This window comes from Eurosta solidaginis, chromosome 1, assembly GCF_040869045.1.
Source record: "Eurosta solidaginis isolate ZX-2024a chromosome 1, ASM4086904v1, whole genome shotgun sequence".
NCBI classification, from domain to species: domain Eukaryota; kingdom Metazoa; phylum Arthropoda; class Insecta; order Diptera; family Tephritidae; genus Eurosta; species Eurosta solidaginis.
In genome coordinates this window covers 332,346,028-332,360,486 of record NC_090319.1, presented here as the reverse complement: position 1 = coordinate 332,360,486, position 14,459 = coordinate 332,346,028, and the positions used below count along the sequence as shown (strand labels likewise).

General features: G+C 37.3%; 2 protein-coding genes across 4 annotated transcripts in view; one reads left to right on the top strand and one right to left on the bottom strand.

The window, feature by feature from the left end:
• The window catches only part of larp (La related protein), a 91,147-nt gene extending 85,185 nt beyond the window's left edge, over window positions 1–5,962 (bottom strand). The window contains exons 1-2 of one of the 2 annotated variants that reach the window (XM_067762213.1): window positions 5,492–5,962; window positions 1,339–2,442 (exon numbers count right to left, since the gene is read on the bottom strand). In XM_067762213.1, the coding sequence (XP_067618314.1) occupies window positions 1,339–2,262 (924 nt within the window). In that variant the 5' untranslated portion in view covers window positions 2,263–2,442; window positions 5,492–5,962. Of the gene's footprint in view, window positions 1–1,338; window positions 2,443–4,547; window positions 4,978–5,491 lie in introns of those variants that run through there. The other variant, XM_067762214.1, reaches the window with a different exon arrangement.
• Window positions 5,963–11,194: 5,232 nt separating this feature from the next.
• Window positions 11,195–14,021, top strand: Gfat2 (Glutamine:fructose-6-phosphate aminotransferase 2). 2 transcript variants are annotated; one of them, XM_067762212.1, is made up of 3 exons: window positions 11,195–11,347; window positions 11,404–11,621; window positions 11,687–14,021. In XM_067762212.1, exon 3 carries the CDS (start codon window positions 11,689–11,691, stop codon window positions 13,759–13,761), a length of 2,073 nt encoding a protein of 690 aa, XP_067618313.1. In that variant the 5' UTR covers window positions 11,195–11,347; window positions 11,404–11,621; window positions 11,687–11,688; the 3' UTR covers window positions 13,762–14,021. The 2 variants fall into 2 exon arrangements, with proteins under 2 accessions (XP_067618313.1, XP_067618312.1); XM_067762211.1 differs by having other exon boundaries at window positions 11,674–14,021.
• Window positions 14,022–14,459: the final 438 nt, after the last annotated feature.

Genomic DNA, 14,459 nt, shown 5'->3' with positions numbered 1-14,459 from the left:
ATCTGCAAGGCAGATGAGTTTTCACTGAGAGCGTTTCATGGCAGAAATACACTCGGAGTGCTTGCCAAAATCTAACGAAGGGCGATTCCGCTTAGAAAAATTTTCTTCTAATTGAAAAACCTTATTTCTAAAATTTTGATGTTGCTTTGCCCGGGGTGTCAGCCCAGGGCATACGGTGTGGTAGGCGAAGCACGCTACCATCACACCACGGTGGCGAAGGGAACCTCGATAAATAAAATTTAAACAAAAGCGGGAATAGCACACCACCCTGTGGCACCCTTTCTTTAATTCCTCTGGGTTTAGATATTACGTTCCTGAATTGCACCTTTATTCCCTTTGAACAATGAGTGAAGTTTCCGGTTATTTTTCACTCCCTTTGGTCTGTGAAATACGTTTAAATTTTCGAGTATTTGGCTTTCTGGAAAGTTAATAAAAATTGAACGCAAAATTCGAGATCTCTCTTGAATTTTCCAAATATCTCTAATTATCTCGACCCAATACCGGATTTTTTCTCCTTTTGTTTAGCGGAACTTTTTACAAAAGCTATTTCACTCCCTTAGGGGCTGAAATATGTCAAAATTTCAAGTCTCTAGCTTGCTTTTGTTGCAATGCCTCGGTGGACTAAGTGCAATGAGAAGTTACTTAAAAATAAATCGTATGATTTAATCAGCTCTAAAAGAATTTATCCTAAATACTGCATATAAAAACGCTCCAAATCATGTGCAATTTCGAAGTTTTAGGTATAGAAGGTACTGGAAAGCTACTTAGTACTCGACCTCGCAACTTCCAAAACCCGGATGAGCTTTTTAAATATCACTTTCCCGGCGCTAGGTAGGTATTTTGCCCTCATGTTGCATTGCCGTTGGGTTCTGAATTGTTTTGGAAGTTTCAAGATTGTAGGTCCACGGAAATTAGTCATAAATTGATTGCAAAGTTTCGGTAGAACAGAGAAGCCAATTATATATAGGGAGGGAAAATCCATCCATGTTCTTGTATTTAATATGTAGCTGGCCTTAGCCTATCAGTATCATTTTTGGGTTGAATTTTTAAAATCCTTGAATAAAATACAACCGCCCCTTTGTTTGGAGTTTCGTTACTCCATATAAACGCTTTCCCCATTAATGGCCGAGTTCTGACTACGCTGCTGTTTTTGTGTTTTTTTCTTCATTGTCTCATTCTACGTATACATATTTGTTTATTACCTCTACGCGTGTTTTTTCACAGATGAACAGTTTCAAATAGCTCAAATCCTTATAAACTTTAATACGCAATTAAAACTAAAGGTGTGACAAACATTTCTAAGCTAATGTGTTTATATGTTAAGATAACATAACTTACCTTCCAAGCATTGACTTTCGGAGGGGGTGCAGCTATATATTTCTTCGGTTGTGGTGGTGCTGGGGCAGCCCCAGCAGCAGTGGCAGTTCCGCCAGTCGCCGGCGACTCAGCATCACTACTCTTAGCCTCATTGCTACTACTGGTATTCTCGACACTAGCGCTAGGTGAAGTATCTTTGCGATCCTTTGGTGACTTTGGTGCACCAGCGGCGCCTCCGCCACTTTTGCGTGGACTACCAACACGTTGTCTTGGACGAGATGTATACTTTTTATCACCACCATCTTTATCATGAGTTCCAATTGTTCCCACCATACGTTTATTTTTTAAGCCATCACCACCACCACGACTACCTCCAATGCCGGCAGCAAATATTTTTTCATTACCATGATTACCACCCATTCCACCATGACCTTGCCGTTCACGTCCGAATGGTTTGTCTTGACGTGGTTTCTTACGATCACGTCGATGATGTGAAATTACGGGTACAAAATCATTATTATCATCGATTTCCGAAGAGTTCTCAGCACCAGCATCCGTATTAGCAGCACGCTTTTCCCCACTTACATTGGTATTTATACTTGTCGCAGTAATATTTTCAGTCACAATAGTTGTTAAATTTTCGTTTACCGCTTCAGCTGCGGCCTCTTCACTCCACGATTTAATCGTTTTTAGATTTGGATGATTTTCTTTATTGTCAGAATCGACTGCAACTGCAACATCAACCACAGTTGCACCACCAGCACCACCCAGCTTTGCAATGGCACCTTTTTTAGTTTCCAAATTTTGCAAAACGTTGGCATAAGATGTTGTTACTGCAGCTGCTGCTGTTGCTGCTATTGCTGGTTGGCCAGATGGAGCGACCACCGTTGGAGTAGTATTGGTGGTTGCGCTCGTTTTTGAAGTTTCTTCTTTAGCCGCTGACATGTTATGTTGTTTCAAGTTCGTTAGTTTAGTTGTTTGCCTCCGGAGTATTGGTAACGTCAACTGACACGTTACTTTACTCCAGATATTGTTGAGACGTTTTGTGGAAACTCTTTGTTGCTCCCTTGCCCAATAGATATAAGACAAAAACGTTCAAACTAATCAATTAAAAGACGTTAAACACTGTAGATGAGATAAAAGTAAAAAATAAGTAAATATAATATTATTGTATAAAGCTGACAAATAGATAAAATAAACTTTAATATATTGAACTGGAGCAGGCACAGAGTTCCAATTTGCTTTCATATACAGTTCCTCATTTAAGCGGCTTACTTCAGAAAGTCTATAATCATATATATTATTTCTAATTGCTGTTTTTATGTACGGGTCCCTTTTTCGCTCTTATTTGGTATCCAAATCTATAAATAAAGTTTTGGTTGTAAATGAGATTCGGGCTATTAGCGAGCTTTGGGCAATTTTGGTCGTAGAAGTTTTGTTTAGCTATATTTTATTAAAATAATTTGTTAAAAATAAAAGATTGTGAGCAGACAAAGCATCTATTTGTACTATGGTACTATTGTGAATATTTGCACTGCATTACTGGCAGTTGCTATCTTGCGCTAGATGGCAGCCCAAGCTGTTTTTAATTGATTGATAGAGCAGCTGATTTTTTTTGATATTTGATAAGAGAATTTTATATTAGTTGCGCAAGATGCACACGGGTCCGGCTCATTATATATACATATTTGAATAGTTTATATAACCCTTCCGTTTTTTTTTTGATTCTTCCAATCACCAGAGCGTGCACGACGATTAAGATGGTGTTAGGGATATGGGTGGTCTTTTGCGTGATCTGGATTCTGTCGCGGAAAAAATTTATTTTGCCACTCGAACCTTCGGAATGTAGATTTTAGTCCTTTCTTAAGGCATGCCTTATCGTGGGTATAATCTAAGAGTAAAAAAGTCTTGAAAAGGGTCGATTGCTAATACGCGTCCAAAAATATCGATAGAGGTGTCAAAAGAATCTCGCCAGTAATCCGAAGGTGGAAGAGAAAAATTGTATCTCTGTGCGGAGATATTTGCAGTTGAAGGTGGCAATTTTAATGTGGTTGTTATAGTGTTGTTCTTGACTATTACCAATCTAAGATCTTTAACCCACATTCTAGGTATGTGTCACAACCAAGGCTCATCTGGCACAGAAAACCAAAATTCTTCTGCAATCCTGCTTTTTAGCTGCGGGTCCGCCATGTGATAGGGCAAATATGCCTGAATAAGCCATCCAGTAAATTGAGTATCTGTAGTTGCTTATGAACCTTCATACATAAGCTGCAGTCTATAGCATAAGTGTAAAAAGTAAAATCAGAGAAAATTAGTTTTGGAAATTATTTCGGGAATCAGATTCCTAACCATATTTTGTAATCCATTGATTTTCAGAGTTAAGCGTTGTTGTTTGCTAACTTCACATTGAAATAATGTACCTCTGGAATATGCACCACCCATTTAATTGTCCCTATCTCATCACATTATTCTGGTTGTGGTAAAATAGCAGTATAGAAGTTATAGCTCTGTGGTACCAAACAACTGAAGGTATAGAATAAAAAGTCGCCTCTAGCTCCAACATCAGTACAAAGATATTTTTGGCACCTATGTACAAGACAATACAATGTATGTCCCAGCGGGTCAGGGGGTTAGAATATACCCGCGGTAGGTATGCCTGTCGTAAGAGGCGACTAAAATACCGGATTGGCCTGAAGGTTTAATGTGGCCATATAAATCGTTCCCGAGATGGTCGGGCCAGCACCTTAACGATGCTGTGTTACCGGAGCGTACCGGATCTGTAAACGGCAAAGGACCATCACATCGATCACTCCCTAAACCTTCGGGGAGCAACCGTATCGCTACAACAACAACAACAACAACAACAACAACAACAACAACAACAACAACAACAACAACAACAACAACAACAACAACAACAACAATACAATGTATGCCCCGCTTGCAATGTGTCCACACAACACCAACCATCTCTTTAATTGTAATGTAGAACCAATGACTAACACCCCTTTTAATTATGGTCCACCCCTGTTGAAACAGCAAGTTTCCTTGGACTCCAGTTAGAGGATATTGATGACAATTTGTGATCGGTCGCGGCGTTAGGTGGGGCGAAGCACTGCTACAACAACAACAACAACAACAGCAACAATACAAAGGCTAATATTTATAAAGTGCATAGTCTAGTAAAATGTCGCCTGTTTTCTATTTCATTTACAACAAATTAAAAATACCTCTTTAAATTTTGAGTACTCCAGATAATCTACAGGCGTGGCGTAACACTCCCTCCAGACTAGCCAAATCCATACACGCAAATTCCGACGACTATACTCTCTTTAAAGACATCTATCTCATCGACTGCATTTTGTATGTAATCTCAACTTAGATCTGGGAAAGTTTGAATCTTATACAATCAATCACAATTTTAAGAATAATTAACACATTTATTCACAATTATTGCATATGACATCATGTCCTTTGCGCCGCGCAAGCAAACTTTATTTCTCGTATACTCGTCACGAATTTTTTTTTTTCAAAAACCAAATCTTTCACTGTGCTTCTACAACGAAATATTGTTATTTGTTATAAGATTGCCGAAATTCGCTTTAAACGTTTTCTAATAATTTTCTGATTGAAGAATAAATAGAAATTTTTATCAAATTTCGCGTAATATTCCAACGGACGTCATATTGTAAGAAAATATGGAGAAAAGTGAGGTTAAGAAGTGTTGTACACACAACCAATCAAAAAAAACGGATAGGAAGAATGCAAGTCGAAAAACAGCGGTGTATTTTGCAGTAGGGTAAAATCGAACATATGTTTCAAGGATATGGTAATGAAGAATTTTTTCGTAAGCAACTAAACATGCACATAAACAAAGCCGTTTGTTATAATTTAATTATATATATAAATTACAAGCAATTTTGATAGTTAATCTTTGGGGTTCTTATGTACATTTAGAGGCATAACCTGATCTGATTATGTAACTGTTTTAAAATGCATCTCTGCCGCAGTCAGCTGACTGTCAGACTTGCGGAAGTTCTATTGACTTGCTTCAGCACTAAATGCACGTGTACAGTTAATTCGCATGTTTTGTACATCAGCCTACAATGCACAAAGTACATACATATGTACGTTTAACAAAAAAACAAATTTTTATTTTTTTTGATATACTCACTACGTCAAATCGCCGATCAAACTCACTTCCCACACACGCGCTTTGCGATTTATTGTTTTTGTTTTTTGTTCTCTTCAATTACAATTGTTTATTGCGGTCTTTGCCTTGTGCACAACATTCTACACACGACTTCGAATGCGGTGTTTCACGAATATGGTCTCACACGAAGCTTTGGAAACCACGAAACGAACGCACAACGTAAAACGAAATATGACAGTTCGATACTGCAGAAAAAATGTGTGAAAAGAGACGAAGAGAACCGTAGTTTTTTTTTTGCGTATATAGAAAATTTCTTTTAATGAAGTTCTAATTTATTGCAAATTTGGAATTCTATTTTATTGTACTATATCACTTGGTTGTTTATTAATCACTTTTATATGATTTCACAACACTTTAAACCATAATTTAATGGTAATTCGCAAAAATTCTCGTTTCACGAGCGAACATGTGGCCGACGCCGTTGATAGAAACTTCGGAAAAGAATGATGGCAACACTGCCATTTTACCCTGGGGGATGAAATGGGATTTTGTGTCGAACATGTGCGCATCGTATAGGCAGAGTTGCTTTGAGGGTTCCAGATTGTTGAAAATAGGTCGCAGAGATCCTGGGGGTCAATTCCCTAACTGTGAAAAACTGAAAAATTTACACTCATTGAAAGCTCATTTGCACACAAAATGTACACTTTAAATTTTCATACGATTCTGTAAATTATTGTGCACATTGTTTTGCTGAATGAGCGCTGAATGTGAAAGTCTTATGTCAGTGAGGAAATATTCATCAAACGCCATGAAAACAAAAAAGTTTTCAATGAGTGTACATTTTTCAGTTTTTCACAGTTACGGAATTGACCCCCTGCAACAATGCGTGTGAGTTTTAAATGTCAAAATAGTGTACACTGGCTGTCAAGAAAACTCAAAAAGTTTTTATCAGTGAGTTTTTTTGTTTGCAGTTTTGCTTTACAGAATCAGAATTTCAAAGTTTACACAATTTCTTGTGTACACTTTAAAACTCACAGTTAGCGCAGGGATGCACCTTAACGTTAAGCTAATCGTTTATCAAAAAATTTCCACCGTTTCCGTTGAAACACTTCGAAATATTATCGATAAAGAAATTATCAAGATAAATTGTATCTCGTTTTTAACCGAAACGAAAAGCTTTCGTTTACGTTAAAAACGTTAACAAAAACGTGATACTTTATGTTTGAATTGTGCTGGCAATGCTATAGCCATGGTGAAGCCGTAAGGTGGCAACAACGAGCGCACATACACACACAAACTCCATGTAATTTGTTTGTGTAATTCGTTGGTGGTAATGTCAAAAATACTCTGAGAAATGTTCGTACTGTCAAAATTCATGAGAAAAGTTGCAATCAGCCTGGCTAATGCTTTCACCTTTAATGACTCCGCCATCAATCAGCTTTGCCAGCATAGTTTGAAATTAATAATCAACATAAACGATTTGATTTCGTTTTGATATGGCAGAAAACGAAACGAAATCACTTCGTTAATTTGACGATCTTAATGTTAATAAACGAAACGAAATGACTTCGTTTCGTTTATTAACGTTGATTATCGTAACGAAATGATATCGTTTCGTTGGTTAAGCATGCCTGAGTTAGCGAATAGGGCCCCTGGGCAGATAAACAATTTGCAAGGTAAGCTGCAGATATTGGTGCTTTATCGGTAACCGTATCGGTAACCTTATAACAGCTGATTCGACCAACCTTATGGGAACCAATGCAATCGATTATTGGTGCCGCTAAGGTCGTAACCATGATGGAATTATAGAAGGTGGCGCATTGCGCATATAAACATTATTTTAAAGGCAATTTTTACGTAATTTTCCTTTATCTCTTGTTTTTTTCTCTCTTTCTTTCATTCGCTGAAGAAGTCAAGTGTGACGTAGATGCGCAGAACGAAGCAAGTTTGAACTCGTGAATTCATAATCTTAATTGTGTGAATTGTGGGTAGTAACCGTATCGTAGCCAACCACCACCTGTACTGAATTCGCCTTGGGTGGTGTTATCCCAACAGCTGATTGCTTCTTCTTGATAATTTTCCAAACAACGCCTTGTACTGCAACATGTCAGTTAATCGAAATCAATGAAAATGTTCATTTGACTTGACATTCTTCTGGTTGAATTCGCTTTGCCACCACCTGGTATGGATTCGCCTTGTATAGAAGTATTATTTATATGCAAGGCGAATTCATAACAGGTGGTGTTATCCCATCAGCTGATTGCTTCTTCTTGATAATTTTCCATATAACGCCTTGTACTGCAACATGTCAGTTAATCGAAATCAATGAAAATTTTCTTTTGACTTGACATTCTTCTGTACGGCGAATTGGTTGAATTCGCTTTGCCACCACCTAGTATGGATTCGCCTTGTATATATGCTTGGCTGTTAGTATACGGAATTTATTTTTTTTTGACATTCCTTTTGTGCTTTTCGCCTTTTTTAGGTTTCGTTAAGCTGTGCTGCCACCTTTCTACTATTAAAACGAAATTTAAATGTCAGCTATGTCGAGTCGTTAAAACTAAGTTAGTTAATAGTACAATCGATAAGGCAAGCGACAAAATCGTTAATTAAAATCTCGACAAATCGCATCGTTATAAGTTGGTGAATTCCACTACTGGTGCGAGTTTTTCTACTTATATGGCCGCACCTATATCTTACTACACAAAATTGTGGAATGTGAATAGAGGCAAAAATTTAAGATACTTTTAATATTTTTAACATATGGCACACTACTTTACTTACTACGAAACTATATCAGAACATCAAAATACAAAATCAATTTCTACCATGAGAAAGCGAGACCACTGTTCCCCCAAAATTAATGAGTTTGACATGTTTTTGTTTATGTTTTAAGTTTTATTTTTTCATTAACATTTTTATACTAAGCTGAGCAGAGCTCACAGAGTATAATAATCTTGTTCGCATAACAGTACCCCGTAAGGGCATAAACTAATCGAGATAGATATATGCCGTCATTCAGTGAGTTTTACAGCTCCGGCTCACGCTCAATTCTCACGGAAATGCTCTGGATCATTGAGAGACTTGAGAAGCAGATGTCGTGATATTTTCGCACACGTCAAATGTAATAGGCAGATGTCGCCGCGGTTTTTCATTTATCTCATACGGCAAAAGGCTAAGCAGCGACATCTATTTTTAAAAAAGTAGGTTTATTAAAGGCAGCGTTGCCAAACTAAAGACAAGTAATTAACAAATTATCTGGCTCACAAGTTGAATCAGACTTCTATCTGGATTTATTTGGCTCAAATCGTTGTTGTTGCATTTACAAGCAAAATTATTTATCTGGCTCAGGGTCTTTGTCACGCATGATGGTTATAGACTTCTATTTAAGAAAATGATCTGTGAGAAAATTCATTCATCAAAGAAATTCATTTACCCACGTCCGTCCGTTCGCCTGTCTGTAAACACGATAACTTGAGTAAATTTTTACGTATCTTAATCAAATTTGGTACGTAAGTTCCTGGGCACTCATCTCACATCGCTATGTAAAATGATCTAAATCGGACTATAACTACACTCACTTCTTCGATATCGAAAATTTCGAAAAACCGAAATAGTGCTATAATTCATTACCAAAGACGGATAAAGCGATGAAACTTGGTAGGTGGGTTGCCTTATGGCGCAGAATAGAAAACTAGTAAAATTTTGGAAAATAGGCGTGGCATCGCCCGCGTTTAAAAGAAGATAATTTGAAACATTTGCAAGCTGTAATTTGGCAACTGAGTATGTAATGTTCGGTTACAACCAAACTTAGCCTTCCTTACTTTTTAACAATAAAAACAATGCAAATTTATTTATTTATTTATTTATTAGTCTACAAATTTAACAATTAATCAGACTAAATATAGTACGGACTACAGATAAATTACAGAAGCATACAAATTGAACAAAATTATATTATAAAATATGTATATACATTATTAAATCAGTTGTCGGAGTGGACTGTGATACCAAGCAACGGGAATTGATTATTAGTGCTGTCGGAATGGACGTGATTTCGAGCAGCTGATGTATATTTGATACATAACAAGTAGGGCTGCGATGTGTGGGAGGTTTACATTTGTAAGCTTAAAAGCAAGGAGCCGTTTCGATTATTTGACGCTTATTTCTAAACGATTTATAAATAAAAAATTAAGGTTTAGTAAGCTTAATGTTTTTTGAGAAAATTTATTAAAAACTTACATTACGTTTACTTTGCTTTTTGGGACAGTTTACACGCTTACACCAGTACTGAAACCGTATTAGGAGGGAGGGCGACAAAAGATATAAGATAAACTGCAGTAAAAATACAGAGAGAATGAAGTAATGTCATATAGGCATAAGTGTTCTTTCCGACCCATGGCTCAACTATATGGTTGACCATACAGCAATACAACATACCTTTGCTCAGATTGTCAAAGACTGCGTGTTGGTGTTAGGCGAATGGAATGGAGAGAAGACAAAACTTTGCAACTCATGTGTGTTGTGGGAAAATAATGCGCTAAACTAAATGGCGCATAGTCATAGTCAAAATAAAATAGGTTTTAAATTTGGTTTGAGCTTTTTTGACAGATAGCTCATAGAAAAATGTGTCAAAAAGCTGCATCTGAATTTAAAACGTATTTTATTTTGACTATGACTATGCGCCAATGATATGAAACTATTTTCGTATAAAAAAATTGACCACCACGGCAATAAATGACTGTAAGGCTAAGTTTATGATCGAGCGTAATCGCATCGCGCGATTCGACGATAATCGCTGTTGGCCATAAATTATATTAGTGCATATGTATATGTTTATGACAAAGCGATTTAGCGTAAAGCGAATTGAGCGATTACTAGCGACAAAAGCGACGAAAATTTGCAACCGAAATATTTTGATTCAGTTGAGCGAAATTAGCGAAACAATATGGATGTTTTTATTGAAAAGGTACGTCACAAGCAGTGTTTGTGGAATTTGCGTCATGTAGATTACCACAATCGCGATTTGATGCACTTGATATTTTTTTCTTATGTGTACTTTTTAAATATTTTTTTCGTAACAAATAGCTATTTTCTAATAATAAAATTTTACGAGTTAATGTATGTATGTTGCTTTCTCTACACTGTCACAACGTGAATAAAAAGATGTAGAGTTATATTGTTGAACATTCCATCGCTTGCGATTTCGCTCTACTACAAACACTCAATCGCCAGCGATAACGCTAGCGAAAATGTAACAAGCAATGGAGCGTTTCTCGTCGCATCGAGCGATGCGATTACGCTCGATCATAAACTTAGCCAAAATGTGTTGCAATGTTTTGCGTTTTCCATTTCCTTTTGACTATCCTTATACCAGTGAAATAAAAAAATTAAATCAGCTGATAAGATGAGCCAACCATATAAATGAGCCAGAATCCGACCTTAAGGGCCAATTAAACTTGCTTGACCTAACGCCATAGTCGTAATCATACCCATATCCATAGGTTATGGATATGGAGAGAAACCAAAAACCAATTGGTTGGCTATGGTATGGTTATGGCGTTAGCGTTATGGTATGGCACCATTAATCGATTACATTGATTTCCATAAGGTAGGTTCGATCATCTGTTTTATCTGGTTAAGGTTTTATGGTTATAAGTCACCATTAATTGGCCTTTTATATACAAAATTTTGTATCTTGACGACGGAGTGGCAACTGGTAATATTCTTTTTAGAGATCCGGTAACAATGTAATAAGATTAAGGTTTGAGACGCAAGACGAATGTAAACAAAACAAATAAGCAAAATTAGCAAAAAGTGGTAGCAGCAACTTTGTTTAAACAAAAAAAGAAAAACTGCTGAAATGATAAAGCGCAGGTAATTGAAACAAAGCAGTAATTAAAAACGGAAATAAATTTTAATCTTATCTACAGTTACAGCAAATAAACATCAATATTATTTGCAATTAGTTCCAGCACAGTAGTGACTCAAAGGGAGCAAATCTAGTTATCACAAACTCCCCACTAGCAATAAACTGCGAATGCAGATCGATATATGCTGACGTTGACGACAATATCTTAACAGGAGAAAGTGAATACGCCTTTAGTGTACGTGGCAGTCCAAACTTGTTTATACAAGATACATAAGTGTGGTAACGATTATAAAACAGGCTAAGCACGTACGAAAATTAATAATTTGTAAAGTTACCTTTAGCAGCAATGTGTGGCATATTCGCTTATCTAAACTATTTGACACCACGCTCAAGACAGGAAGTGCTGGAACTACTTATTAATGGGTTGAAAAGATTGGAATATCGTGGATATGACTCCACGGGATTGGCTATTGACAATCCTGAGTCGAATAACGATGATGGTAGCAAGATAATGATTGTACGACGTCCGGGTAAAGTTAAGGTGTTGGAAGAGGCAGTGACCGAAATTTGTAAAGGCGATGAATACAAAACCAAGCTCACTACTCACATTGGTATTGCGCACACACGTTGGGCTACGCATGGATCACCATCTGAAATAAACTCTCATCCACACCGTTCAGATTTGGATAATAGTTTTGTGGTTGTACACAATGGCATTATAACCAATTATAAAGATGTTAAACGATTGCTGGAAAAAAAGGGCTATGTATTTGAATCTGATACAGATACGGAAGCAATTGCCAAACTAATTCATCATTTATGGCAACAACATCCCACTTACACATTTCGTGAACTAGTCGAGCAGGCGATTCTTCAGCTGGAAGGAGCTTTTGCGATTGCGTGCAAATCGAAATATTTTCCAGGTGAATGTGTAGCTTCTCGACGAGGGACGCCACTATTGGTGGGAATCAAATCGAAAACACGTTTATCCACGGACCACATTCCCATATTATATCCTAGTGCTAAGAAACAGCGTGCTTACAATAAAAAATTACCAGCTGATATACCTGTGCTACAGCCGGCGCCTTTTAATGATGATACACCCGCAGAGGATGAACTATTGGAGGTCAAGGAGGTGGAATACTTTTTTGCTTCAGACGCCAGTGCTATAATTGAACATACAGATCGTGTTATCTATTTGGAGGATGATGACGTTGCAGCTGTGAAAGATGGCGTTCTAAGCATTCATCGCTTAAAAAAATCGTTAGATGATTCGCATGCACGTGAGATAACTACGTTGAAAATGGAAATACAACAAATTATGAAAGGCAATTATGATTCCTTTATGTTGAAGGAGATTTTCGAACAACCGGAATCTGTGGTAGACACCATGCGTGGACGTATGTTTTTCGAAAGCAAAACCGCAGTGCTAGGTGGCATTAAAGAGTATATACCGGAAATTAAACGTTGTCGGCGCCTTATACTCATTGCATGTGGTACATCATATCACAGTGCTGTGGCTACACGTCAACTCTTGGAGGAGTTAACTGAGCTGCCTGTTGTGGTAGAGCTTGCCTCAGATTTTATGGATCGCCATACGCCCATTTTCCGTGATGATGTGTGCTTTTTCATATCCCAGTCTGGCGAAACGGCTGATACATTGATTGCTCTGCGCTATTGCAAACAACGCGGCGCACTCATCGTAGGCGTGACCAATACGGTTGGCAGCAGCATTTGTCGTGAATCGCATTGTGGTGTACATATCAATGCTGGTCCTGAGATAGGTGTAGCTTCCACCAAAGCCTATACATCACAATTTATTTCGCTGGTTATGTTTGCATTGGTCATGTCAGAGGATCGTCTATCGCTACAGACACGCCGTCTTGAGATCATTGAAGGTTTGGAAAACCTCGCGGCTCAGATACGCAAAGTACTTCAATTGAATTCAAAGGTGCAGGAGCTTGCAAAAGATTTGTATTTACACAAATCACTGCTAATAATGGGACGTGGGTTTAATTTTGCTACATGCTTAGAAGGTGCCCTAAAGGTAAAAGAATTGACTTATATGCATAGCGAGGGCATTTTAGCGGGTGAGCTGAAACATGGACCCATCGCTTTGGTTGACGATGAGATGCCTGTGCTAATGATTGTTATGCGTGATCCGGTTTATACAAAATGTATGAATGCTTTGCAGCAAGTAACGGCTCGCAAAAGTCGTCCTATTTTGCTGTGCGAGGAGGGTGATGAAGAGACAAAATCGTTTTCTTCGCGTTATCTGGAAATACCACGTACTGTAGATTGCCTTCAGGGTATCCTCACAGTTATACCGTTACAACTGCTTTCATATCATATAGCTGTATTACGTGGATGTGATGTGGATTGCCCACGTAACCTGGCCAAATCTGTAACAGTCGAGTAGTGTATGTGAAATATGATTTCCTTGTGTTCATATTTTTTTTTTTTTTTTTTCAATTATTTTACTCAAAATATTTTCTTGACTATACATATATACTTGCTTAAATAGCATTTTATAGTTATAGAAATTGTTCAAGGTTCGAATCGAGCTCAAGGCCAGAACAATAATTTTTTCTAAATTTGAAAAATTGTATTTTGTTTTTGGAATAGTAAGTAGAAAATTTTTCAGACAACCTGCCATAGCTGCGCAGATAGATCCATTTCGAAGGGTGCTAAGCCTTCATCATCAGTACGCTTTAGGCATGCTGCGCTAACCATTTAGCTATACGGCAGCATGCCTAAAGCGTACTGATGATGAAGGCTTAGCACCCTTCGAAATGGATCTATCTGCGCAGCTATGGCAGGTTGTCTGAAAAATTTTCTACTTACTATTCCAAAAACAAAATACAATTTTTCAAATTTAGAAAAATTAAAAAATAACAATAATTATCATTAGAAAAAATTATTGTTCTGGCCTTGAGCTCGATTCGAACCTTGAATGATTTATCAATAGGCCGATAAAAACAAAAACAATTGTTATAGAAATTGTTTTTAAAACAACATTGATATCGTCGGCTTATACTTAAAACCTGCTAAGTAACAAAACAAATTTACATGACAGCTATCGTTTCGTCCAGAGGTAAACTAAACATAAAATTGGTA

Excerpts from the sequence above, each read along its gene's own strand:
- Gfat2 (XM_067762212.1), top strand. The coding sequence starts at position 11,689 with ATGTGTGGCATATTCGCTTATCTAAACTATTTGACACCACGCTCAAGA.